This window comes from Platalea leucorodia (assembly GCF_965183815.1).
Source record: "Platalea leucorodia genome assembly, chromosome: W".
NCBI classification, from domain to species: Eukaryota; Metazoa; Chordata; class Aves; order Pelecaniformes; family Threskiornithidae; genus Platalea; species Platalea leucorodia.
Window position 1 is genome coordinate 6,092,202 of NC_138859.1, and position 27,824 is coordinate 6,120,025.

The following is a 27,824-nucleotide window of genomic DNA, read 5'->3' on the forward strand; positions in this document are numbered from 1 at the left end:
AATATAGACTGGTTCAGGATCTGAGTGAAATAAACCATATTACAGTAGATGTACATCCTGTGGTGCCAAACCCCTATACTCTGCTCACCTCCATGCCAGAGACTAATGTTCATTTTACTGTATTAGATCTAAAGGATGCCTTCTTTTGTATCCCAATTGATGAACAGAGTCAAATGCTCTTCGCATTTGAATGGGAGAGCCCAAGGATGGGGAGAAAAGTACAGCTGTGCTGGACCGTACTTCCGCAAGGATTTAAGAACAGCCCTACCATGTTTGGTAACGTGCTGGTAAAAGAATTGGAACTGTGGCAAGGAAACAATCAAAATATAACATTGCTGCAATATGTTGATGATATACTGATTGGTGCAGATAGAAAAGAGGACTGTTTGAAAGCCACTATCGATCTGTTGGATTTCTTGGGACTGGCAGGATATAGAATCTCCAAACAGAAGACCCAAATCACTAAAGAAAAGGTTCAGTACTTGGGCTTTGAAACCTCCAGAGGACGACGGGAGTTGGGAGCAGAACAGGAGGCGGCAATATGTTGAATTGCAGTCCCTAAATCCAAGAAAGAACTAAGGGGGTTCCTAGGAATGGCCAGATGGTGCCGAATATGGATCCCTAATTTTGGACTTATGGCCAAACCTTTATATGCTGCTATCACAGGTCCAGAACTGCTAGAATGGACCCCTGAATGCCGGAAGGGTTTCAATGATATTAAAAAGGCACTAATGGGAGCCCCTGCCCTGGGCCTACCTGATATGGCCAAGCCCTTTCAGCTGTATGTAAATGAAAGGCAGCAGGTGCCACTGGGAGTCCTAACGCAGACCCTTGGCAGTTGGAAAAGGCCGGTTGCTTACTTCTCAAGGCAATTAGATGAAGTAAGTAAAGGATGGCCTGCCTGTCTGTGTGCCGTGGCAGCCACTGCTCAGTTGATTGAAGCAGCTCGTAAGCTGACGCTGGGACAGCCTATCACCGGTTTTGTCCCGCATGCAGTGGCTACCATCCTAGACCAAAAGGGACACCACTGGATATCCCCGAGCAGACTGGCTAAATACCAGGCCACCCTTCTAGAACAAGATGACATCACTCTTCAAGTAGTGTCGTTGTTAAATCCAGCTACCCTACTGCCTGCTGCAGAACAGGAGCCTTTGCAACATGATTGCTTAGCTACCATGGAGCAGGTCTATGCAAGCAGACCAGACCTGAAAGATGAACCTTTAAAGAATGCTGACTTGGAACTTTTTACAGATGGCAGCAGCTTCGTGCTGAATGGACAAAGGAGGGCCGGGTACGCAGTAGTAACTCACCAGAAGGAGATAGAAGCCCGCCCATTGCCACAGAATACATCTGCACAGAAGGCTGAGATAATCGCCTTAACTTGAGCCCTTGAGATTGGAAGGGGACAGAAAATCAATGTTTATACTGACTCAAAATATGCCTTTGGGGTAGTACATGGGACAACATTATCTTTCCCTGTCACTTGTTCCCCAGGTTAAAGTAAGGTAAAGTTTCTCTCTCCCATGCACAAACTATGGAAAGAAGTAAAATCAGAGTCACCTTGTGTTTGGGAACATTGCATAAGGTGTAAACCAGGGATATTTTCACTATCTGATCACAAAAAAAAAAAAGTTTTACAATCTTTAGGGCTCTCATTTTTAAATAATAAAAAAGTATGACAAAATAAAGGAAAGTACTTAGATAAAACTTGCAACTATTAAGTACAAACTATTTATGACAAGATTTAGTAAGCAAAGCAGGACAGAAGCCTGCAGGTAAATGAACCCAGACTGAAATGCAACACAGACCGTGGTAAACTCAGCAGCATGACATCTAGAACTCAAGTAATAAACAGGTGATAGACATGATCCCTGAAAGAAAAACAAAATACCCAGCTGACAGCACCAGCAGGGTGCTGGAGCCCCAACCAGCAAACTTCAGAAAAAAAAACAAGTTGGAAACTGCTCTCCAATTTAGTTAAAATATCCCAGTGCGGAGTTTCCAACCAACGAGAAATGAAAAAGTGTGGTTCAGTGTTTCTTAAAGGTTATTTGATAGAGGAAAAATGAACCAAATTATTTAAAGGGTTGTTCTTACTTGGCAGGAATTACTCAATAAAACTTCAATGTTCTTTAAAACCTATTTACCTGATTCAGTTTTGAAGCAATTTGAACCTCCCACATTCCCACAAGCAACTACCAGTTTCTTGACTCCTTGTCCCCAGTCTTTCTGGTTTAATCAGTTATAAAAGTCTTATTTGCCAAAATATCAGCCATAAGGGGGGAATGTGAGAGGCACTGCAAAAAACAGCAAGTGAAAATAGATGCACATGCCTGGCTGGGCAGAGGAAGCATGGCTGGATTAGTACACGATCCTCTTCCAATTAACGGAGCCTTGTGCTCACCTTGCAGTCTGCAAGGAGACTGCACACAGGCATAAACGTGGCTTTCTGGGAAAACTGACATTGCATTCACAGTTCCCACTGGAGAAAATGATGGTCCCCAGAGTTGCCAGCGTGAACGCAGCCTGGCACAACGGTCAGGGGAGCTGCACGGCTTCGCCTTCCCTGCTGGCTCCCACTCGCAGAGGCGGTTGTACGGACAACACTTTGTGTATTCCCTGCATAAACACACTCACAGGAAAAGTTCAGCTCTGCCCACATGCATCGAAGGTTAAGAACAGACCACGAGGACAGTCATACCCTCCTACTTCACCCAAGAGTCCTTCCAAGCTTTAACTCCTTTTCAGCTACAAACCCAAGATTTGCTCATTTAAACCAAAGCTATATAAATATATTATTAAAAAAACCCACAAATGCAAACATTTACCAAGAAAGGAAGAAAAATTACAGTGAAATGAGGCCTTGTTATTGTCTTAAATCAGGCAAGCCAGGAATTTCCTCGAGGAGGCTTGTCTGTTTTCAGTCCTGTTCCAATCACCCGGCTGTCTGTGCGTCCTCCAAAGTACCTAACATACCCTTGTCAACAAGGTGTGCTTTTAGCGTGTTGAAGATGTGGAGCTGCTGATCTGGCCGCAAGGTTAAGAACTGCTGGATCAGTTTGCTTGGGTTAGGACCTCTGAAACACAAAAGCATCATTATTAATGAGTCACATTGCTAAATCTCAGTGATCTGGGAACCCAAGTGCAATTTCATCAAAATAACAGGCTGAAAGTAAGAGCCCTGTTGCCCATTCCTTTACCAGTTCTACCCAGGGAGCTTAACTCCATTTGAGATGTGAAAATGGATTCAAAAGGCACAGGATGCTGAACTGTAAACAAAAACACCACCCCAAACCCATCTGTTTCAAAAGGGTTGTGCATCTTCCATTATCAGCAGATGCTCCCCCTCAAAAATCAAAGCAGCCACATAGAGACAGTACCTCAGCTCCTTCAGTACATCTTTTATGCACTTACAGGCTTTCTTCTATGCTTGGCTACAGAATACTTGTTAATGCTACAAAACTGGATTTTTCTGTTTGTTCAGTTCTGGAAACCCTGCTCAAGATTCACAGGGATGCAGAAGGGACATGGAGGAGTTTCAGAGGGACTGGAATAACAGACTTTGGGAAATGGGGGTTGTGTTTCCAGCTCTGCATGAACCTGCTAAAAGATGCTTCCCTTCTTCAAGCCTCCATTTCCTCTCTTTCTTTGTCTTGTATTTTTAGATGTTAATCTAACGGGGATAACAACTGTCTCTTATTACAAGCCTGTACGTTACTTGAGTTTGACAGGACCCCCAAACTTCACTGCAAAGCAATAAATACCTGATAAAGCTTGCGATGTACACGTTAACAAAGGTAGCCATCAGGTACTGACAGTCAAAGCGGTCCATGATACCTCCGTGCCCTGGGATTGTGTTGGCGAAGTCCTGTGCAAAGCAGAAGGGATTGTATTTAGCAATCTCAAATGCCCATTATAAGAGGTACTTGCTTATGTACCTCTATGCACGACACTCATACCCTTGCTCTAATTCTTCCCAGAAGATAAAAGTCAGACTAAGAAGACATTTTGTTTAATCTCTCCCTGGTTTTAAAAGTTTCTCCTTTATGAAGCCTGAGGGACATCAAGGCTTAACTCAGATCTGTCACTCAAAGGTCAAGGAAGGCTAATGTTTATCTCTTGCAACGCTGTCTTGCCTTTCAAGGCTTCTTAACCAAACACAGACTGTTTATACGTAAAAACAGCCTGCAAGACATCAAGGGAAGCCTCAGATTACAAAATTTCCTGACTGGGTCTTTCTTCCTCTACCTCAAGTTCTGCACCAAAGCAGGGTTTAGAATATCACAGTTGAAATTTTAACATCTCTCCCCATTCAGTCAAAAAAACTAGATCCTGCTCCAGCATTTTATCTGTGACTGAAGAAACCTTCTCTCCCTTCCCAAAGCTCACAGCCTGCCACTCCTTGGAGCACAGGGACTGGTTAGAGGGGTAGCAACCATTTAGTCTTTCCTTTCTAAAATGTAAATTACCTTGACCATCCTCACCTTGATTTTGAAGGCCCTCTTAAATCCACTAGCAAAGAAGCCTCCAAACGGCCCAATGAGGGAGGCGAAAGTAGACAGTGCGATGCTGTGGATTTGGAAGGGGTACATCCGGACTGTCTTCTGCAGAAAGGAAAACATGTCAGAGAGGGATTTGCAACGAGAATAGCACTGTCCATCGCTTGCCCCTCTTTCTGTGCTCTCCAGGCTTTAGACCAGTTGGTTTTCAAGTGGATTAATGTCCCACCAGACTTGGGACACTTCCTTTGGGCCTTCAAGCAACATGGAGCACCACTAAATTCCCCCTTTTTCTGGATGTACCATCATCCCTTGTCATGTTCCTTCAAAGACCATCAAAATAAAGCCCTGATCTCTTTTCTTGGTGTTCCTATCCCAATAAGTGAGATCCAATAAACAGAGAGAGTCCTACCCAGCCCACCACAGACTGCAGCACCAAGGGGATGTTGTACTCCTGTAGCTGGAACAGCTCGGATGGCTCACAGTCCACTGTGAAGCTGTTGGTGTCGTTGTTGAACTCCACCGGACAGGTGAAGCACCGGTACCCAGACATCACATAGGACAGCTTCAAGGAGAGAGAAAAAGAGACACGGCAAGAGAAAGCAGGATTAATATTTTCCTGAGCAATGTGGCAGAGCCAGTCTCAAGGGAAAAGGCCACTCAAGGAGGCATGGTGACGAGGGAGCCACACTCCCAGCTTCATTAAGAAGATTACTCTCCTGAGAAGCAGTAATTGGCTAAAGGCAGAGTAAGCATTTTCGTTCAGTAAGTGCATCTGTTCAGCAAGCAGTGATCAGAGCCCAGTACGAACAGGCTGAGATAGGCTGCACCACTTGGCTGAGAGGAAGGAAACAACCAGACAGAGATCACCATAAAAACAGATAAGAATATTTCAAGAGCACTGAATTCCCCACACAGCCCTTGAAAAGACACACAGCATTCATCCAACAGCAGCAGGAGAAAGTTTCAAGGACAATTACTGTAACGAACATGTCACAGGATCTAACAGGGACTAAAAACTTCCTCCATCTGCAGGATCTGCAGACAGCACAAAGCACAGCCATGGACCAGTTCAAATCCTGGTCAGTAAGGAAAATGTGTCTCTGACAAGAGCTTAAAGCTTGACTGCATTTTTTAGACAAAACTCTGTCACCCTATGAAGGGAAAAGGCCAATGAAATAAGAACTATGATTGCTACTTACCAGCAATCCAAACAAAACGGTGGCAAAAAATCCTCCAATAAAACCCTCCCAGGTCTTCTTTGGGGACAGCTGCCAGAGAGAGAGAGAGGGAGAATTACAAACTGTACATCTCCGCACACCACTGCACACCTATGCAGCCTTTCTTCGCTCGTGAATTGCTGAGGCAAATAAAAATTGGTGCCAACAACCAACAAATAAGTGTTTGGTCAGAACCTGACACTAACATCTCAGTCTGAAATGGTTCATTTCACTTCACAGCCTCGAAGATCGGGACGCACACCAAGTTTAATTTGGAGGCTTGCTTCAGATGCACAAAAAGACACAAAACTGGAGATGAGGGAACACAGGACTAAGACTCAAAGAAGCCAAAACGCATGTTTTGTCCACCAAAGTGTTACGAACCTTGATGAGTGGGGTGCGGCCGAAGAAGAACCCGAACATGTACGCCATGATGTCATTGCAGATCACACAGGAAATTGGGACGATGAACCTAGATGGGAGAAGAATCAAACCACTGGAAAGTGCCAAGATCAGACAATTCCAAGACTTAACTAAATAAGCAGTGCCTTCATAAGATGCTTTGCAGTGCCATCACATCAACGTCTCCCCCTCCAATGCAATGCAAGGAGCAACCACTTGAAGCTCCGAGGAAAATCTGGGGGATTACTCTAGTGCTCTGGACTAAAAAGCAGGTCAGGTACCCAGAATGGCCTGTTTTAAGCACATTTTCTTTTGCCACACGTGATGCGCTGTTAGATAGTCACCCCCTTTCCCCCCCCAAAGAGGCTGCATTTAGCTGTAAGCAGGCTGCTCCCAAAGCATTCTGGGCTGGTTGTGGCACGCAGAGGAACACGCAATCTTAAAGTGGCCAAAATTAGTTCCTGGCCCTGCTGGTTTTGGAAAGACCACCAAAGGGGCTTCCCCTCTGCACAGCAGCCAGAGTAAGGTGGCGGGTTGCAATCGCCTTCCTTTCACAGTGCTGCTTTTACCATTATGCTGACAGCATTGCCCCAAATCAAGTGCCGAGCAGCACTTTCCCATCCATTTGCTAGATGTGGGTATAAAGAGCAAGCATCCACACAGGCCTAGCACTGCCTGAAAGGTCCCTGCACCCCACAGCAATTTTCAGATGCTTCTTTACAACAACTCTCTATACTGCTCAAGTAGCACAAAGCAAGTCCTAAGTTGCTGAGGTATCACTCAGTCTTTTGCTTTTCTATTCTGAACAGGTTGGTCCCTCACAGGAAGCACCTTCTCCTTGGCCACCGTTTTTTTTAAAAGAACAGTTTTAACTCAAAACCCGGTCATTCGTTTCAGGCTGCAGAAATCAAAGCAACTCAGAACACACAGCAACTCACCATATCATTCCTTCAAACAGGTTGTGAATGATGAGGTGCGACTGGGTAACAACAATTAGCAACGTCACATGGGTCCATCCAAACTGGAAGAGAAGACAGCATGCAGTCCAGCCTGCCTAGAGACCCTGCCCGTACGCATCGCTGGCAGAAATCAGATGCTGTTAGCTACCTCTCAGACAGAGAACGGCTCATGCACATGTGCATTTCTAGCATGCACCTTCACCATGGCAAACACCAAGAGTCATGAAGAGCAGGGAACAGTCACCCGCAGTAATTTATGGGCATGTTCTTCAGCTCAAGAGCTGAAGAGGTGACCTTCATTGGGAAGACTTCTGCTGGACCAAATGCTCTTTAGCCCACCCCTATCCCATACATCTCACTCAGCCTTCTGACTATATAAGAGCAGAAGACTGACAGATATCCAAGCCATATCCCTGTGTGCTGAATATATTGGAAAGCAAAACTAGCTGCATCAACAGTCAAACATGAGCAATGCCTTACTGATGTTTGGGAAAAGGGGCACATAGCCAATTAACCCTGGTGGCCATCTACCCTCAGTACAAGAGTCAAATAGCCTTGTGCAGTCCTCTCAGCTTGCAGAAAGTTTCTTAACAGCATCCACAAGAGCAGAGAGAAGACAATACATGTTTGCAGGGAAATTCGGTCAGAGCCACCTTCCTAAAAATACAGTCTGCTCACAGTAACTTTTCTTCCAGGCAGCGTTACAGTGCACAACCAGCACAGAAGCATCTACTGACACGTATTCCTCTACACAACATTTTCAAGCAGCCTACACTATTCATTCTTCTGCCTCCAACTGGGGGCAGCCAGGCCCTGCATTTAACCTTACCATGTAGAACTGGAGGCGATAGTGTTTCTTCACCAGACTCAAGACAAACATGCAGAAACCTGATGAGAGACAGAAGGAAAGTAAATGGTGGGAATGTATCTTCAACAGTAAGAAATACTTTTTTTCCATGACATTGCCTAGCTCCTTAGGTTCTTTATTTGAGTAAAGCAGCAATGTGGAGTGGAAAAATGCATTACTTTGGAAGTCACAAAATACCTTTGCCTACAAGCAGCACTTGGACAGATGAACAATCAAGCCTGGCTGTCCCACACAGATTAGGGAGTTTTCTTCTACAGAGCCTCATGTAAGAGATTTGCCACCACTACTCTAACCATGCAACCAAGTTACAGAATCACTGAAGAGCAGAGATAACTTGCTACAGATACTGCATTGGACACAATACTCGGGACAAGAGTAGTTCAAGGAAATTTCTTCCCTCCAGCCCAGACAAGATTAACCAACAGAAAATGTGGTCTCTACCTATTAAGTATAGCGCGAAAGAAATGAAGCGGTGGTATTTGCTGAGAATTCGCAGGGGCTCCTCTCTCTGAACCAGGGTGAAGAAATAATCTGTCACAGTCTCACCATAGAAAAAGTAGTTTACGCAGAGCAGGAAGTACCTGTGAAGGATGCAGATGCTCATTAGCAGGAGCCCTAAAAGGCTTCTGGAGAAACACACAAAGTGACTGATCCCTAAGGTTTTTACATTGTCCTGGTACACTGCAAACAGGCTATCTTCAAGTGACAGCCAGAACTTTATTTCCCCCAGTTTAGAAATGTCACCTTCATTTAAACTAGTGGCTGCATCACTCAGCTCCACTTCGTGATGGATCACACCATCCAGGTTCGGTTTTGGCCTTCTGATGCACAAGGACTTTCTGCCTTTAGGTGGCACTCCTCAACAGGCCTCTGCGAGCTTGTGCATCCTAAAAGTACACGCTCCAAGTACACGCTCCGTGCTTCCTGAAAGCATTGCTCCTGCCCTCTTCCCCAGCCCCTATGTCCCAACCTTCAGCCCTGTTTCACAACCACCTAAAAACTGCCATCCCAGCCAAGCAACCATGTCCATCTCTAAGTGGTGACGCCTGTCAATGCTGTCCCTTGCACAGATCATGGGATTCAAATCTCTGCGCTTCATTAACAACAGGACAAACTTTATCAATACAGGCTCTTTCAAGATATCGATCTATCAAGATTTGTGGGGGTTTTTCGTTTACAAGAGCTGCTAACACATAACACTGGTCAACACACAGCAATCCCCTGGTCTCTGGTTTGGAGGTAGCCAGATGATCTCCTTGCTGCCTGTCTGCAATGAGATGAAGCGTTACTGCTGCACACAAGCCCGGGGAGGGGAGCAGCCCCTGTACTTGGCACTGGTGAGGCTGCACCTCGAGTTTAGGTTGGATATTAGGAAAAACTTCTTCACTGAAAGGGTAGTCAGGCCCTGGCACAGGCTGCCCAGGGAAGTGGTTGAGTCCCCATCCCTGGAGGTATTTAAAAGAAGGGTAGCTGTGGTGCTCGAGGACATGGTTTAGTGGTGGACTTGGCAGTGATAGGTTGACAGTTGGACTCGATGATCTTAAAGGTCTTTTCCAACCTAAACGATTCCATGATTCTATGATTCTACTCACCAGCTGAGCGTCCTGAACCAGGGCAAGTCATATGAGTGGTACACATTATAGCCAATAGTGATAATCTCATGGAAACATTTGATCTGGACACACATCACCTGCACAAAAAGACATCCAGAAGCTGTAATACATGTTGGTTAAACATCTCTTTCCTCAAGGAGATAAAAAACATGCATGGGCAGAGCAAAAGGTACCTAAGCAGTCACTATCAGTCTGGCAGGAGTCTCCTAATCCAACATGGGAAGCTCACCATGTTGTTTTGCCCTCCCCTTTCCTCTGTAGGAGGTTTCTAACAACCCCTTGTATTAGTTTCAATTGCAGCCAAATGCTGACTGCCAGGGCAGGCGGTCAAAGATTCCTTCCAGGCTTTCTCCATGGAGAGAGAAATCCAGCAAGCTGAATAAGGACCTCTAAAATATGAGGCCCTGAGCTGCCCACCCCAGCAATGGTCCCAGCAGCCTTCCCCCTTATCACTCTGAATGTCAGGGCATCTCTCTGGAGCACTTACTATCGTCATTAAGACCATGGGTCCCAAGTAGATGATGATGAAGAAGAAGGTGATCATTGCCAGCGTGAGGATGCCTCTTACCCACCAATTCTTCCATCTAGGCCATAGAGAAGGAAAGATGTTAGAGAAAGTCAAAACAAAGCAAAGAAGCATGACAGCATTTCTGCTCTCTGCACATCACAGGATGGAAACTGAGCCCTGGAAACCCCAAGTTTCCTTTCAGTGCTGCAGAGAGACCTTGATCCACTGATGAAGGCCTGGTTGCAGCAGCTGCAAGGCTACAGCTCAGCTCAGTCTTCCCTGCTATGAACTTCACTAAATGCAGAAAGCATTAGCCAGGTGCAGAGCATCTCCAAGGGCACTGAAACGGGACAGGAGAGCATCTGTTCCTGTTCTGCTACAGGTTTCCCACACCTTGGACAAGCCGCATGATAAGTTCAAATAAAATGGGGACCATATTACCCCTCTCTGCACTCCTTTTCAAGAGGAGACATGGGCCCTGGCACGTTGTACCCTCGCTACTCTCCAACAGATCCTGCCTTGAGCCTCTCCCATCCTCACAGCACACCCAGGAAAGACACTTTCTCCCGTGACAGGAATAATATGCTTTTCCCCCAAAGCAATCTGTAGAGAACGTTCCTGGTTTGTTCTTAAATCTTGTCCTTATCAGCATGCTTTTCTCATGCATTCCTGCAGAAGTAGGTCACACTAGTGGTTAAAAACCATTGCAGTTGAAGTCTTTGCTGAGAGTGCTGTCAAAGCTAAATGCAAGTGTCTTCTGCCCCACCCAGGCCTCTTTTCACCTGCCAAGACCAAGCACGCAGCGAGGCGGCCCTCCCACAGCACTCCTCTGCCACCGGTCCTCTCCCACGCACAGCAGCCCTGAGCGCTGCACTCTGCTCTCCCCGCTAGCATCACTGTCATCTTCTGTTTCCTGTGGCCTCGGGGGCACGCTTCCAAGAGCTGCTTATTCAGCTTCCAGCGGCCACCGCCATGCTGCTGGGGCTAGGAAGGCCACAGTGAAGATGCGGGGGCCCTGGCAGCAGAGGGGAACGATGCTCAGTGAGTGCTACCTTGAGGACAGGTTGGAGAGCGCTCTGTTCAGGACTTCTGGAGTGTCATCTGATGTCGGCACCAGGGGCGATCCTCCAAATTCAGATTTGCTTTCACTATCTGATGCTGTCTCTCCATCCAGCTTGTTCTCAGACTCTGACTCCTGCAAGTTAAAGAGAGACAAAGCTTTACTAGACACAGTGCTGGCACTCTTTGAAGAAACTCAGACCAGCCCACTGGATGCAACACCTACCACCACTTGCTTCTGCATAAATGAGATAAAGAGGAAAAGAAAATATTCTGGGTATTACATGGGGTTACACCCATGAGAAACAACATCAAGTGTTTCAGGTGACCTGCACGATGGGGTTTACCCATCAGTCTCAGCAGCAGCTACAGAAAAGGATCTGCTCCCTCTGAACAGTTAAAGACGCCTTGCAGTTGATTAATAAGTATCTCCAAGTGCAGCAAGTGCTTAAGGGACACAGGCTTGTTAGCAGGGATTTTTACAAGGTCTCCCAATCCCCAGGCAGGTCTCCAAGTATGCAACATTGCCCAAATTAGACAGAAAGGCAGGCCTCCAAGTAGACAGGCTCAAGGCTTCCAGACAGACTTTTCAAGTGCTGACTTTATATGCGGGCACTAAAAATAACACCAAGCCCATCCTCAAATAGCTGAAGAGGAAGAGCATGGCTTATCGCTCAGGCCCAACCATCCTCTCTGGCCACAGAAGAAACCTGATGTACTGGAAAGAAATACACATGCTTTCCTCACCCCTTGTACTGCTCCAGCACTCAGCTCAGAGCAAAGTCCTGTATTTAGAGGGTAAAAAAATACAGGTGAGGCAGGAGGTTACTGAAGGCTCTGCAACAGGCCAGTGATGGAAAAAGGATTACAAACGACCTCCTGGCTCCCAGGCAGTCCCATGCCCTCTCTCCAGCAGCAGTTTTTCCTCTGATCCAGCTCCTGAACAGAGAACAAATCCAAACCTCCACATTTTGCCCCTCATTTCAGCAGCAGAGCTTCATCCTGCTCCTCAGTCCTTGAAGCAAGGAAGGAAAACACCGCTCCCTGGGGAGTGCTCATGCATCAGGCAAGGCAGAGCCCATGCATTTGGCCTCAGACCATGGGCTATTTTAGAACTCCTGGAAAAAGAGAGCATGTTTGCAGGAAAAGCAAGGAGGGAGCCAAGCTGACAAACGCTGGGAGCTCTGCAAACAAAGCGACTTCATCCCTTTGGGCTCCCAGGCAGCGCTGCCCTGTGCTCGGAGAGGGGGGACCCCCACCAAAACAAGCATTCGCTGGGATGGGTTTGGTGGACAAGGACAGCTAGATACCATCAGGTGGAAGCAGCTAAAAATATGAAGGTGTTGTCAGAGATGTCTTCTGGGGACAAGCGAAGCACCGGCCATCGCACCAGTTGCACCCTGCGTCACCTCTTCCTCACCTTGCTCCACGCTCACTTCTTTCCATTCCCATCGACTGGGAAGGATGAGGAAAGCAAAACCAAACACCTCTGCCAGCACTCACGTGGGTTGGGAGAGCTGGCAAAGAAATGCAACTTGGCTTTTTTTTCAGCTGTTTTTTAACTGACCTGTAACATCCACTTGTCCCTCGGACTTCAGAGAGGTTTAGTGCCATTTAGCTGGGAACACACAAAAGATCAAATCCACAAGGCAGCTGCAAATGGTAACAGGCAAAAAGACTGGAAATGATAAAACTCCCTGAAGACCATGAGTTTGGCATCCTATAGCAGAGCACAGGTCAGGGGCCCTGTTCTTGAGCAGGTTTTGGGAAATCAGTGCACTGTATTTAGCTACAGTCTATGTCTCCCACTGCAATGCTTTCTCTATGCTTTCTCCACGAAAAGGATTCTCTGAAGAATTCCCCTGTGAGCAATCTAAATAACAGAGAAAAGCTTTGGCTCCAGCCTGACCAAATGCAGTTTCTCCTTCTGGTCTTCTAGATTACCTTTAGGAAATGGGGGCTTTTCTTCTCTTGTTGCACATTTCTAAAAAAGAAAAATTAATGTGACTGATTCAAATCAAATGGGCAAGGAAGTGCTTAGGTACTCAGGGCAACCACCATCATCTGTATAGGCTAAACCCAAAAACCTCAAGCAGATTTCTAATGCAGTCAATCTCATACAGGTCACAGCTTGCCAGCCATGCGATAAAAGGACTAGGCATTGAAACGAGGAAGCAGATCCAAGCCAGCATCCCTGCGTTTTATTCCCCAAAGCACTAACATTGCAGGGCTAAGTGCAAAGCAGGCAAATTATTCCTTGCCTGTAGCCCAGAGGATCAGAAGTTTCGCAAAGCGCTCAGAGACCAAAAGAAAGGGAAAGAGCACTTGATGCCTTCCTCACTTCCACTCCTGGCCAAGAACATGAAGGATGAGAGCAACTGCATAGCTCAAGAGACAGAGGAATTTGATGCTGCAACCAAGCTAATCTCACAGCTGCTGGAATGGGCAGTCCCGATCTCTGCCATAGCCCAGCCAATGATTTCTTGCACTGACACCGACATTGCAGCTAAATTGATGTAAACCACATCACCAGTTACCTGACCCACTGATTTCAGTGCAACGCCAAACCAATCCTTGTGCTGCAAAGTGTTTTGGTCTCCAAGAGCAGGAGCAAAGCCTCACTGGATCAGTCCAACGGCGCACGCATCCTGCTGTTCCCCACTTCATCCTCAGCAGTGGGAATAGGAGAGGTTGTGCAACAGACACGCAATCCCCACAGCTCCAACAAACATTGCCATGTTATTTCCAGAGAGTACAAAGAAGGCAACGAAGAGGTTTGTCAAGATAAAGGGACGTTGTTAGGGTTCAACATTAAATGTAGGACTCACTCCTGTCACATCTTGCTTGCTCAATTTAAGCCTGATGGGAGGTGGAAAAAAACAATTTAACCGATGGAAGAAATCGCCAGTCAAAGTGAGGGCTAACATACATTTTAACATCTTCATGTTGAAAACAACTGAGCAGCATCGGGAATCAGCTCTTCTCCCTACTTAGATCTCTCTCCGAAATGGAATGTTGAGATTATATAGGACATTGTGCCAGATATAGGCTATGGAGAGGACTCAGTGATTGACACTATTTTTATACCTTTTATGCAAATTGCAACCATCAGCCTACAAATCACCAGTTTAAGCAGCTGAGCGGGGTGCTAAATAACTTGTTTAAGCCTGAGCGCGATGCGCCCTGGTCTGGGCTACTTAATCCAGCTGTGGCATTGCCTTGGTAACACCCTCCCGCACGTTTCCACTGCTATCTCGCTAGTCCTCCAACCGAGCCAGACAGATCCCCGTCCCCAAAGGATAATCATCAGATAGCAACGCTTTCCGCAAAGCAGCTTGCGGCAGCAAGCAAAGAGTGCAAACCGGCACAGACGACAGTGAGTGATGCTCGCCGAGGGCTATCGCCGGTGAAAATTTAAGCTCATTACAGAGTCAGTGCTTCTGCAAAGAGCTTGTGACTGCAAGGGGCAGGTTTGGGCTGTGTTAAGCCACGGACTGCAAACTGTGTCCCGCAATGCCAGTACAAACAGCATTTCAGGGAGGCTGGCTCTAATAGATGGTATTTTGTCACCAATTCTGCTGCTCCCCTAAGAAACAGCAGGTTTCTGATGCCTCTTCTGTGCTGTTTTCTCCTATTTCTGACCTTGAAACAAAATCCTGGAGAGACGCAGACTTGCAGCAAGTTAACCCAGAAATCATGACTTGTCTCCTTTCCTAGCCACTGGACCATACTCTCTCCTTTACCTTTCCATGGACCTTTTTTCTGCCTTTTTTTGGTTGTTGTTTAGGTTCTTCCTAAAATCGAAGCTATTTAGCCACAGGCTGATCCTCACATACATCTGATTGTGCCTGAACCAACTATGACTTTGAGGTAGCAACTAACACAGCACGACACTGGTACCTAAAAGCTTCCATCTTGCAGGGTCTCATTGAACCAGATGCTGCCCAGACAAATGAAAACGCAGCCCCATGACCTTTCAGCAATCGCACCACTTTCCACTAGTGCTCCTGCACTGGGACATAGCTGTCTCCAGCTGTATTAATTCCATATTCTCTTACCACACCTCTCTCTCACCAATTTTTCCCGTTAGTTCAGTCATTGATATTCCCTCTGCCTCTCTCCTCCCAGGCAGGAGGGCAGAGCACTCAGTGCAAACGCGTGCCAGGATGTTAGAAATCTACGTGCATGAGGCAGAGCCGGGAAACAAAACCCCTTACTAACAGCAAAGCAAACTTTCCCTCCAGTTACCTTGGAATCTGGCTTTATTTTTCCATTTCTTTTACAGGTAAGCATTAAGTCTATTAAAACACAATCAGATGCTGTAGCTTTTACTGGCTTTTGTTACCAACATGGAGTTAATAAATTGAAGGGCTCTTTTTTGTGCAAATCTGCCTGTCCAGCACCGTAGGCAAGCCCAGTGCTCCTTCTGCAATTTATCATCTCTATATTGAAGGCTTCTTAAAGAATCAAGGGAATAAGTAATGCGGGAATAAAATCAAGATAGCAACGTACATTTTATCCTAACTCATTCCTTTCTACACAAGTCATGATGAGGAGAGAGTAAAACCCACAGATCTCTGCGAGGTCTGTTTCTCCTGACTGATGAACCAGAGCAGACAGAGGACACAAGCCAGGTACCTACTTGCTTGTTGTATTTTTGAAATCAGAAGATCTAAGGAACATTTGTGAACAAATATTTTATCACCCTAAAGAAAGATACACGGAGAAATGAGTTGTCTTAGCTTTCTTTAAACAACTTAACTCCTGCAAGCATGTGGTAAGAAATTTGTGCTCGCATTTTAAATGGCTTTCTTGCAGCGGAAGCTGTGAGCACTCTTTTTTTTTGCCCAAGTATCCATGACATGATCTCAGTTGTCATAGAAACAAGTCAGCTATCTCCCTGCCAAAAATCTTCTGCCCAATACGAAGGTACAGTTAAGTATTCAATGCTGGTAGATTAAATTAGTTCAAGAAATCCCATTATTTGTGCACCTTTCTTGAAGCAAGGCTGTTTTATTTAGACTTCCTGCCAGATTTTAACAAAAAGCTGTGACGGAAAATGGTAATACACTGCTAAAGAGAAAAATATAGTTCCTTTTTGAGGCAATAAAATTGACAGCTAGAACAACAGGGACCAACTGTACTAAAGCCTCTACTATTCTGACCTCTGAGCACATTTGCAGGATCAAGGTGAATATAATTAGTCAAATGGCTACAAACCCAGTGGCCTCTCTCCGGCGGCTGCCATGCCACAGCCAACCCCACCTCAGGGAGATCCACCAAGGTGACATCAAGGCAAAAAATTGTCCCGTTACTCCCTAATTACAGGATATTCTCTTTTAGAGGTTTACAAGCTCAGAAGGGTGAAACAAGAGAGGCAAGTCTGGAGACCATTAACACTAGAAGGAAGAAGCAAACAAGCATCCAGGCTTGATTTGTACTAAGGTCCCAAAAAAGCACTGGCTTTTTGCAAGTGGGCAAGTGGTGCTGGTCTAGGGGAAAGTGCTTGAACTTCTTGGGCTGTGAAGTTATCTGCAGGGCAATTAAATTCAAGTTTCTTATGTCCCTCCATCAAGATATTCCACCAAGCTGGCATCTAGTGGTGACTGCTTAATTTGTTGTCTCAAAAAAACAAAGTTCAGTTTTCATTTATGCTTATATGGGACTCCCTTCCTCATCCCAAAAAAAACATATTCCAGTTGAAAGCAGGCACAGAAATTAGGGCATGCCTAAAAATGGAAACCATTGGCAGATAACATCACAAAGAGCAAAAATGTTTGCATAGTGGCTGAAACAACTAAGAAAACTCCCATGGCCGTCTCATGTTCTGAAAGCTGCCCGCTTTGTTTTGAACACAAGCAAGCTCAGCTCGCCAGTGGGACATGATCGGAGGTATGCACAGTTTGCATTTCGCAGAACAACAATCTGATAAAAGAGCCTGATCTCAGTGTCAGCAAATATGATTCATGCGAAGTCGCAAATCCCTGTGACTCACTCAGCACAAGCTAATCCTCTGCCTGGCCCCCAACACAGCACCCACACCGGGGTCTGTTTATTCCAGGAAATCAAGAAGGTAAATGCATCAGGCTCCAAGTCCTTTTGAGAAGCTATTGTATACAAAAGAGCACAAAAATACAGGTTGCTGGCTCTGGCATTCCCCCAGAATTTCCTACCGCTAAGAAAGGAACCTGCCTCCCCCTCTGAAACACGTGACAGAGATATTTTGGAGACAGACTTCAGTGCTGGGTTCTCCTGGATCTAACCGGCATCCCTCTGCTATCGTGGCATTTACCGAACCGGCAGACTTTGTTGTCCCTGCAGAGACAGAGAAACACTTACAGAAACAAGAAAGCAAAGCTCCTAAGCACCTCTTGGAACCAGTGTCTGAAAGAGGCTGCCCCAGCTTGGAGCTGCATCTGCACGATTCTGCACAGACATTTTGATCTGTTGTTATTTGGAAGAGCTGTGAGAAACAAGAGGAAGAACAAACAGCTCTGCAGCAACGGGTACACTATTCGCATCACAAGGTTTGTGCAGGAAAAGTCTATTTTTGTTCTCCGAAATGAGACCTTGCATCACGCCAAGGCCGATGGCTTCTGACCCTCAATTCCTCTGGAGTTAAACATATTTTTCTAAAACCTAATCGGAAAAAAATCTTACCAGTCTATTTAATTTGCTGACTATAAGGTGGCACCACAATCATGTTCACATTTCTCTACCAGTCAATCCCGTTGGCTTTATTTGAACTAATCAAGGAAAGGAGCCATGTAGGACTTGGACCAGTACATTTAGATGTAATCCTGATGAACCCAAATCAGTAGTTTTCTGAAGTCACAGCTATCATCATAAACCTACAGACTATCACACGACTTCTTCTAAAGAGAAGCCTATGAATCTTCATGGTCCTTTATAATCCTTGAAAACATAAATCAGAGAAAACTCAGGTGACGCAGATCACCAGGAGGGACACATGCTAACACAGACCACATTTTGGGGGAAAACAATACAGCTATTGACAGGCACAGTAATAATTTTCTGTCCCAAATTCCTGCAGATGCGTCCTGGCCAATACAAAGAAAAGTAGCAGTATGCTTTTTTTTTCAGAAAGGAAATATGGATTTGCTTGGAAACACTGCATCTTCATGTAAGTTGGTTTCCTAAGGGTTTTATCTCCAAGGGTAGTCTACCCCTGGTACACATCACTGCTCATCTAAAGCAGGCAGGAGGATAAAACAGTTTTCTTGCCACCTAATATGTGGTATGCGGTTGATGGACAGCACAATCAGTCCTTAGTTTTTCTCCCCGCTGGGAAGAGAAACGTAAACATCACAACGTCCCTCTTCTCAGCACCAAACGTCCCTCCATTCACAAGAATCACCCCCCGCATATCATTGCACGAACACGGCTTTGGAAGTGCAAGCAGAGATACCATTCGCGTACAGAACAGCTCGTCTGAGCACTGAGCAAGAGCCCTGACCTCAACCTGCAATGGCGGGGTCAGAGACAGCATGAATATCCGTCGGGAGCCACGGATGAGCCACAGCCCGCCTCCATCACCCTGCGCTATACTGACCTTACTGTACACAATAACAAGACGCGGTCGGGAGCGAGGACAGACCGCTGCAGTGGCAAGAGGAAACTCAGTAAGCTCCCAGATCCCAGAACCACACGGTACAGATGTAGCCAGATAAAAAGTCACATCATCAGTCCACTGCAAAACCAGGCTGGAAAGAAGAAGAGTCCTCATCATTGAACGGAAACATTTCACCCTTGCACACTTCACGCCTGCACTTCAAGACCTCGTATCTGCAAAGCAACGCTCTTGCAATCACCGTCACCCCTTTTCCCATAAGAAATGAGCATCCCTAGCTGCTGTGGGTGCAACAAGGTGCTGAACGCTGCACAGTGGAAAAATTCACCTGCATGGGCCACTGCACAAAAATGCCTGCCAGCACAGCGGCCGCAGGGACTGCTTCCATTTGCTCTTGCAGCTGCCACCTCTCTAAAAGGGACAGTATTTTCCAGCAAGACGCTGACTGCCAGTGACAACGGGGTGGGTAAACAAAGCCACGAGTGACTTAGCAGTGTGATCTGCAGCCCAGATAAGCCTGCCTCTAAATAGACCTGCCCTCCTCCCCTTCCAGGGACTAGGCCATGGGATGTCCGAGACTCCCCCTGGATTTCAGACAACCAGTAGTGCAACGTCCTAGCAAAAGAAGAACAGAAAAGGAAAAAACCCTCTGTCCTCACTGTCGAGTCACACAAAGTACAAACCGCTACTGAGAAACGATTTTAGAATCCCATTAAACCAGCAGAAGTGCTCAGGAGATCTGCATGCATCGTGAAATGATTTTCTTTTCCACTTTTCCTGTTCTCTTTGGAAGCTGGAAGAGAAAATGTGATTTAATGGGATGCACACAACACAGGAGAGAAGGCATTGACCTCTAGTTTTAGATAATGAATGAGTCTACAAAGCAATGGAACAAGCCTACAAAGACCAAGGGAGAATGGGATCTGTAAGGTAACAAGTAGAACTTGTTTCAATCATCTAATCTCAGATACCTACACATTAACAGGAATAGTTAGCAGCATCTACGTCCTTTGGGCTAAGAAAATGGGTACCAAGCACAAATAACATCAGTGCAAGTTTCCCTGTTTTTTCACTGGAGAGATCAGAGGGAGTTCACTGATCAGAGTAAACAAATGCTGCCTTGTTCCCTTTGAGACGAAGATTGTGTGTTGCACAACAGTTTTAACAAAAATCGATTTTAAAATGTTCTGGCGCGACGGTCTCGACTGAAGCAGCAGTTTCAGCTATAAGCATTGCTCTGTGCCAGCGGGGAGGAAAACATCAAAGCTGCGACATTGTGCAAGGGTTAGAGGGCCAGAAAGTGAAACCAGCCTCTCTCCTTCCATTATCAAAACAGCAAAGTGGGAGCAAGTACAAAATAACAACTTTCCGGGTCTAATCTTAAAACCAGCCTTGATGTTTACATTTCAACTTGTTTCTTTTAATATGCCAAGAGCTCTTTTCAGAAGACACAGGGGTTTCTGTAGAATACAATATGTGCTACTAAATTATTTTTCTTGGCAAGGCTAACTGAATGACAAAGCAGAAATGGGAATCTCCCCTCTCAACAGCTGTACCTGCAGGCAACGCACTGGGCAGGCAAGGTCCACTGATAAATAGGACACGCACAGGTAATTTTGCTGCGTTGGCTTTACACCGATGTTATTCCCAGGCTCTGCCAGGCGTTTCCCGAGCACTAAAAACACAATGGCTTGATCTCAGGGGAGGAAAGAAAAATCTGCCACTGAGGTCTGCTGCCACGGAAAGCACGATGCTGTGGGGTTTTACTAATGGCAGGATTACTGTTACCAGGTAACCTCCTACCAGGCTTGATTTTAACAGTTTGGGGAAATTCTCTGCCTCCCATAACTGCTTTCTATTGTTAAGAGACATTGTGTTCAGCACCTCAGAGGAGCTGTTCTTCACTGCTTGGAAACATCTTTTCTTTTTCTTTTTTTTTTTTTTTTTTTTTACTCTTGCAATTCGTTTGAGCTGCTGTAGGATGAGCACTATGACATACATGTTCCCTCTCTCTAGTAAGGACACTTCAAGTCCTTGACTCAAAGGTACTATCAGAGGAGCCCTTCAGAAGGCGCATTATATGTAAAAAGCATACTTGCCTGGAGGTAACAAGATTGCACTCAAAATAGCAGCCCTCTGACCTTCTTTAGGAACACATCACAAGTAGCTAAAGCAAGATCGCAGTGTGGCAGAGGGAGTTTGTTTGCATACCAGTTAAGCAGTACTAGTCCTTCCAGGCTGCTGAGGGACGTCTTCCAACTCCCACAAAAGTTCTGGAATATAAAAGTCCCTGAAGATTTTCTGCTGCAAAGTAAATTCGAACTGAGACAAACATCCTTATCTAGAAAATAACAGCTTTGCCCTATGCACAACAACAAAAAAATAGGAGCCATCTTCTTGCTCTCTTAATAGAGGTCAGTAAATCTGGATGTCACACAGCTTCATGTAAGCTACTGTCATGGTTTAACCCCAGCCAGCAACTAAGCACCACCCAGCCGCTCGCTCACTCCCCCACAATGGGATGGGGGAGAGAATCGGAAGAGTAAAAGTGAGAAAACTCATGGGTTGAGATACAGACAGTTTAATAGGTAAAACAAAAGCTGTGCACGCAAGCAAAGCAAAACAAGGCATTCATTCGCTCCTTCCCATGGGCAGGCAGGTGCTCAGCCATCCCCAGGAAAGCAGGGCTCCATCACGTGTAACAGTTACTTGGGAAGACAAACGCCATCACGCCGAACGTCCCCCCTTCCTTCTTCTTCCCCCAGTTTATATACTGGGCATGACGCCATACGGTATGGCATAGCCCTTTGGCCAGGCTGGGCCAGCTGTCCTGGCTGTGCCCCCTCCCAGCTGCTTGTGCACCTGGCAGAGCAGGGGAAGCTGAAAAGTCCTTGACCGGTGTAAGCACTGCTTAGCAACAACTAAAACATCAGTGTGTTATCAATATTATTCTCATCCTAAATCCAAAACACAGCACTGTACCAGCTACTAGGAAGAAAATTAACTCTATCCCAGCTGAAACCAGGACAGCTACAAAAAAGGCAGAAACTTCAGATCTGCATCAAGGCAACCCATTCTTGATGCTGTCAGCACTTTCTGTCCCACTTCCCTCTCTAATCACATCAGAACACTAAAGCTTCCTCAAACCTGACTGTGCAGTTCCTAGCAGGTGTTAAACTGGCATTCAAAACAGCATTAAATGTGACATTTAAATTACAAAAGATATTTTGCCTGATGATTTCATGCTTCTCTGAATTGCATACTTCATGTATTAACAGAGGAAACATCAGTATGATGCTACTAAGGGCAAATGGACAAGTACGGGGTTGCTGCCAAGATACGTGCATTAAACACCAACGCAGTGAAGAACCACTTTCCCCTCCAGTTTTTGCTCTCTGTGACCCTGCAAATATTATTTACAAAGTTCTTCTTGACTGCTTATTCCTCTTGTTCCTTTCCTCTTTGGGGAGGGGCAGGAGCAAAGACGACAAGGGTGACAACATGACTCACGGAGCAACTGCCAAGCTCGGAGCATCCAACTGTGCTTGGGTTTGGAACAGAAGAAATGTTACAGGAAAAGAGAGTCGGGTTTTCTTTTCACAGCTCTTCTTTGGAGAAATGCAACCGTTAAACCTCATTAAACTATCCACGGAGACCAGGCACCCCACTGCAGGGAGGGGTATTTACTTAGGGATGACTTACGAGATACCAAAGCCTTCCCTAAGGGAACCTGCGGGGTTTTGCACCCCCACTGGAGATGTCCCGTAAAACCAGTTTACGCCCAGATCTCCACGCTCCTGGGAAGGGGGATCCGGGACCGGTTGCCCAGCCACGGACAGAAACTCCCCCCCGGGGCCGGGCTTTGCTCGTTCGGGGCCGGTTTGGGGCTGCCGGGGTGCGTGTGGCGGGGGGTAAAATAAACCAAGAGAGGGGCCCCGGAGGCGCGCGGTGCGGGCGGGACGGGGGTCGCAGCAGCGGCCCCGGCGAGAGGAGGCGGAGGGACCCCCGCGCTCTGCAGGCCGCGCAGCCGGCCCGCCGCAGGCCCCGCGCCCCCCCCCGCCGCCGATCCCCCGCGCGGCACCAGCGCCGCCGCCCCGCTCCCCGGCCTCCCCGCTCCGCTCCGCGGCCCGCACCCACCTTCTCCTCGGGCTCCCGCGCCCCGCCGGGCTCCCGGCCGAGCCGCTGCCGCAGCTCGCTCATGCCGGCCCCGCAGCCGCCACTGCTGCTGCTCTGCGCCGCTCCGGCACCGCTGCCGCTGCACCCCCCCGCCACGGCCACCAGGGGGCGAGCGAGGGCAGGGCGCCGACTACAACCAATCGGCAGGGCGGGATGGACGCGGGGGCGGGGTTCGCCCAACTCTGGCTCCGCCCAGGTGTGCCCGGATGTGTGCCCGCCGGCGCCATGATGGGTGGGCGTAACTGCGTAGGTGCCGCCGGGGGGAGGGTGGGTGACCACGTCGCATCGCGCTCGGGAAAGTTCACGGGCGCTGGCAGAATCGTGACGGATTTGTCTTAAAGAGGAGATTGTCGCTGGCTTTCACTCAGTCCTGGAGTTCCTGTCAGGAACTAGCGTCTGAGGAGAGGCGCGCCGAGCTATCCCTACGGACAGGCCCTGCGTGTGGCACCGGCGCTGCGGTGCAGGCGGAGGACGGGCTGCAGGGATCAGGGAGTCCCCCACTCAGCCGGGGCGCGGGGCGACCGCGGCCTCCCGGGGTCGCCGTCCCCGATAGGCCCCGCCGGTCATGGCCGCACGGCGAGGTAGGACGCGGGCTCGCGCCACGGAGGGGGTGTAACCCGCGTGGTGATTGGCTCCCGCCGGACGAGGGGGCGGGATTAAGAGGAGGAGCAGCGCCGGGATTGGCCGGAGAGCAGGGGGCACCTGTCATGTGAGCGTGGACAGGGTTTCGCTGAGGGAGGGGAGGGCCGCTGGCGATTGGCTGCGGTGCGGCGGTGGGCGGGGCGTGAGGAGGGTATAAAAGGGGCGCTTGGCAGACTAAGGCTGTTGATGGTCAGTGGCACTCTAGTGTGGTGTGTTGTGTTGCTCGCCGCTGCTGCGAGGATGTTCGAGGCGCGGCTGGTGCAGGGCTCGGTGCTTAAGCGGGTGCTGGAGGCCCTCAAGGACCTCATCACCGAGGCCTGCTGGGACCTGGGCTCGGGCGGCATCAGCCTGCAGAGCATGGACTCCTCGCACGTCTCCCTGGTGCAGCTGACGCTGCGCTCCGAGGGCTTCGACACCTACCGCTGCGACCGCAACATCGCTATGGGTGTCAACCTCTCCAGGTGGTGGCGGCGGGGTCTCTCCGGGCGCTGGGACGGGGGTGGGGGAGTGGGCTTGAGCCGCTGAGGGGAGCGGGGTCTGCCGGGCCCTGGGGAAGGGGGTGTGTGAGGGGAGGATGTGGGGCGAGGGGCCGCCTTTGCCCTCGCCGTCCCTGGGGAGCGGCTCCTGGGGCGGGTGGGGGTCGTTCAGATCTTAGTCCTTCCCCAATTTTCCTCAGAGCTCTCGCGCCGTTTTTCGCGGTGCGGTGACGTCACTATCGGCGCTGAGCGCGCGGCGCGCTGTGGCGGGAAAGCCTGGCGGGAGAGCAGGAGAGGCTGAGCGCCGTCCGCCATGGCGCCTCGCCGTCCGCCCCGGCCCGAGCTCTCCCGCCCTGAGAGCGGGATGTGCCGGGGGTTCGAGCCCGAGCTCTGTTCCTCTTGCACCGCTCCCTGTGCTGCATCTGAGGGTGCTGACCGCTTCTTCCTAGCCTTGCTTTCATACTCTGTAGTGGGCAATGGGCATGTGTTCCTGCTGTCTACTTGTAATCTTGTGAGTGATCTACCTCTTTTCCCCCCTAGCATGTCCAAAATACTGAAATGTGCTGGAAACGAAGACATCATAACTCTCCGAGCAGAAGACAATGCGGATACATTGGCTCTAGTGTTTGAAGCACCAAGTGAGTGTTAGATTTGGGAACTAAGTTGCTACTGTGATATTTTTTTTTTAGGTAGTATTCATAGACCGAGCTGATGCTGGGACAGAGGGAAGCAGGAAGAAATACTTTAGAAATGGGAGGGGTCACTTGATGCTTAAACTCTTGAAACAGTCTGGAAATGTAAGCTTAATCAACTTGATCAATACTTTCTTTGTAAGAGAAAGACTCTTCCTTAGGCCACATACAGATGCCCTTGGGAGGTTTCTGTCCTCTTACAGCCTACAAAAGGCTGTTTGGGTCACTATCAGATTTCTAGCTCTAATTAAACAAGGTGCATCTTATTGTCATGATTGAGGTGTTTTTACGGGGGGGGGGGGGGGGGGGAACTTAAATTCAGGATGATAACTTCTTGGAAACACTTGGTCAAACTATGCTTTGTTTCCTTAGATCAGGAAAAGGTTTCTGATTATGAGATGAAGTTAATGGATCTTGATGTGGAACAGCTTGGAATTCCAGTAAGTAGTGGCTTGAATGACCGACTACGCTGTCTCTTAGAAATGTGTGTTTTCCCATGTTCACATTAGACTTAGAGTTTGAGCTTGTAACATAACTTCTTTTGGAAAGACTATATAAACTCAAGTGTAGTGACTACACCAAGCTTCTTGGTAGAAGTTTGATTGTGACGCTTCCTTCGCAGGAACAAGAATACAGTTGTGTAGTGAAAATGCCTTCTGCTGAATTCGCACGCATCTGTAGAGATCTCAGCCACATCGGTGATGCAGTTGTCATCTCCTGTGCAAAAGATGGTGTGAAATTTTCAGCTAACGGAGAGCTGGGAAATGGAAACATCAAGCTGTCACAGACCAGTAATGTGGATAAAGAGGAAGAAGCTGTAAGTTAAGCCTTCATGGCTACTGTGGTGTCTTCAGTGTTGAGGCTTCTACTAATATGACTAATTCTCTGACCTATTGGGGGCTAAACCTGGGTCATTGGATCATGTATTTCTCTGGTTTACAGATTAGAGTCAACAAATCGTTGCCAACTTCAGGTCCTTACCCCCGGGGCCTGCAAGCAGTGCTCAGCAGAAAGAGCAGGGAGTAGCGCTGACTGCCTTTGCATGAGATATCTGAATTATTTGAGAGAACTTGCTGCAGATTGCATTTCTTGAAGTCTAACCTGGCTGATGGTTTTCTAGGTTACAATAGAGATGAATGAACCAGTCCAATTGACCTTTGCTCTGAGGTACTTGAACTTTTTTACCAAAGCCACTCCCCTGTCACCGACAGTAACGCTCAGCATGTCTGCAGATGTTCCTCTTGGTAAGTAGAAGCAGCTCTACTTGAAAAATCTTGTAGAACGCTGCCACGTTAGAACTGCATTAAGAACTCTTGACTGAACGGCTTTTCTGAAGAGCCTTCTGAATACTGTTTTTTCTTTTTCCCAGTTGTGGAGTACAAGATTGCGGATATGGGACACTTAAAATACTACCTGGCTCCAAAGATCGAAGACCAACAAGAAGGCTCTTAATTGGAGTAGGACTGAGGGGGGAGAGCTGGTCAGCTCTTCGGAGAGGACAGCTGACTTGGGGAAGGAAGTGGTGGTGTTAGCAATTTCAGTGCATTGGAGCACCCCGTGAGCACTGTTAGGCATGTTGTGTAGATACCTCTGTAAATATTTTTCAACTGACTGTTTTGCTATACTGGTGTCATTGGAAATAGGAAATTTTGTTTCTTCTAGTCTATTCCTGTTCTTCCAATAATCTCTTAGATGCTGTCTTAAGGTGAAATATTTTACTTCTCTCAACTTGTGTTAGAGAAGGGGTGCCATATTTAACTTGAGTAAAAATTGTTTCCTGGAGTTTCACCTGTGGAGCTGTAGTTGGCTAGGGTTGCTGTTCAATATATTCTTTATTTCCATTTTCCAAGTTTCAGCTTCAAAAATAAAATGTCATGGTTTTTATCCTGTTTAAATGTGGATGGATGAGTCTGCTTTGTCAAACCATGCTAATGTACCCTAGTTCCTTTTTCAAAGGAACTGTAACAGGCAAGCTTGTGCTTTCTTGTGCTGGAGTTACCTGCTTCTGCTTTGATCACTTAGATGTGTTGAAATGGAGGGGTGTGGTTACAGTTTGAATAACTAATTGGTCTGTGATGCTGTTTCCTTTAAGCAGAGGAGGTTTATGAAATGGGTTTTCCTTTAAAATGCATTAGCTTCAGCAGAAGCCAGAGCTGCCTCTAGCAGGGACTGTTCCTGTAGCTGTTGCTCTGGCTCTCGGTGAAGTCTGAAAGTACAGGCACATGCTGTGGTGTGGTAGTGACTAAAAATTCCTTGGTCTGATGGCAAGCTGTGTGAACCCTTCCTGGTTTTTAGCTCTACTGTTGCTGGCTTATTGATGTTAAGCTACTCCTCAACAGGTCTGTGGATGTTGCATTCACTGGGTGCCTGTCTCACACTTTACATGGTTCTGTTGACAAGTGTAGTGCACTCACCTGTGCTACCAGCAACTCCTCTCTTAATCAAGGATATCTGTGGTCGTCTTCATATTTATTGTTGATGAAGATAAGGCTTACAGAATGTTTCACCCTGAAGGTTTGATCATGAAAAAAGGATTTGAAAACAGTTTCAGGCAGCTACTAGGTTTTTTCTTTACTTACTGTATTGCACCAGCTAGCCATAAATCCTTACCCTCTGTCTGGAACCTCAGTGACTCCACTTTGTCACAAATGAAGAAACACTGAAAAGCAATGCAGTTGACTTGATCAGTGCTATGTGGTAAGTAGTACTTACAGGCTCTTAAGTGCTGTGGGTATGTCTATGTTTTTAGGAGGCTGTGTACTTCCCACCAGTCAGCAATACAAGAGTGTCTTGAGCATAAACTGCCTGTAAATTTGACAGTTGGAAAACCCAACTGATTGAGCAGAAGAGTTTCACAAGGTGGTAGTACTGATTAAGAAACAAATTCTGCTGTGTCAGAATGATATGGCTACCATTGTGATAAAACTTTTCCCTGTTGAAAGCCTGGGGGACAGGATTTCTTAATGCCCCTGCCCTTGATTCTTCATTGGCAGTAGCATTGCTTTTATTAGTAGAGGTGGTTTAGACTGGTTTTCTTCTGCTGTGATGCAGGTAGCTCCCTGCATGATTTTCAGCTCCTATATTGAGCTTTGTCCTGTGTCTCCAGAGCATACCCTATT

General features: G+C 47.3%; 2 protein-coding genes across 2 annotated transcripts; one reads left to right on the plus strand and one right to left on the minus strand.

The window, feature by feature from the left end:
- Positions 1-1,735: 1,735 nt before the first annotated feature.
- Positions 1,736-22,983, minus strand: LOC309601550 (phosphatidate cytidylyltransferase 2). The gene is made up of 13 exons (XM_082334613.1): positions 22,857-22,983; positions 11,122-11,264; positions 10,049-10,145; positions 9,541-9,638; positions 8,390-8,529; positions 7,910-7,968; positions 7,060-7,142; positions 6,104-6,191; positions 5,702-5,770; positions 4,912-5,064; positions 4,485-4,604; positions 3,765-3,868; positions 1,736-3,077 (listed from the first exon to the last, which is right to left on the minus strand). Exons 1-13 carry the CDS (start codon positions 22,917-22,919, stop codon positions 2,936-2,938), a joined length of 1,359 nt encoding a protein of 452 aa, XP_082190739.1. The 5' UTR covers positions 22,920-22,983; the 3' UTR covers positions 1,736-2,935.
- Positions 22,984-23,731: 748 nt separating this feature from the next.
- On the plus strand, positions 23,732-26,594 carry LOC309601560 (proliferating cell nuclear antigen). Its single transcript, XM_082334624.1, has 6 exons — positions 23,732-23,998; positions 24,554-24,651; positions 25,078-25,145; positions 25,328-25,522; positions 25,826-25,949; positions 26,075-26,594. The coding sequence occupies exons 1-6, from the start codon at positions 23,778-23,780 to the stop codon at positions 26,155-26,157; spliced, it is 789 nt and encodes a 262-aa protein (XP_082190750.1). The 5' UTR covers positions 23,732-23,777; the 3' UTR covers positions 26,158-26,594.
- Positions 26,595-27,824: the final 1,230 nt, after the last annotated feature.

Excerpts from the sequence above, each read along its gene's own strand:
- LOC309601550 (XM_082334613.1), bottom strand. The coding sequence starts at position 22,919 with ATGAGCGAGCTGCGGCAGCGGCTCGGCCGGGAGCCCGGCGGGGCGCGG. Across the intron at positions 9,639-10,048 it reads CCATGGTCTTAATGACGATA|GTGATGTGTGTCCAGATCAA; the intron begins GTAAGTGCTCCA and ends CTTTTTGTGCAG. Across the intron at positions 5,771-6,103 it reads GCCGCACCCCACTCATCAAG|CTGTCCCCAAAGAAGACCTG; the intron begins GTTCGTAACACT and ends TCTCTCTGGCAG.
- LOC309601560 (XM_082334624.1), top strand. The coding sequence starts at position 23,778 with ATGTTCGAGGCGCGGCTGGTGCAGGGCTCGGTGCTTAAGCGGGTGCTG. Across the intron at positions 24,652-25,077 it reads TCTAGTGTTTGAAGCACCAA|ATCAGGAAAAGGTTTCTGAT; the intron begins GTGAGTGTTAGA and ends TTGTTTCCTTAG. Across the intron at positions 25,950-26,074 it reads GTCTGCAGATGTTCCTCTTG|TTGTGGAGTACAAGATTGCG; the intron begins GTAAGTAGAAGC and ends TCTTTTTCCCAG.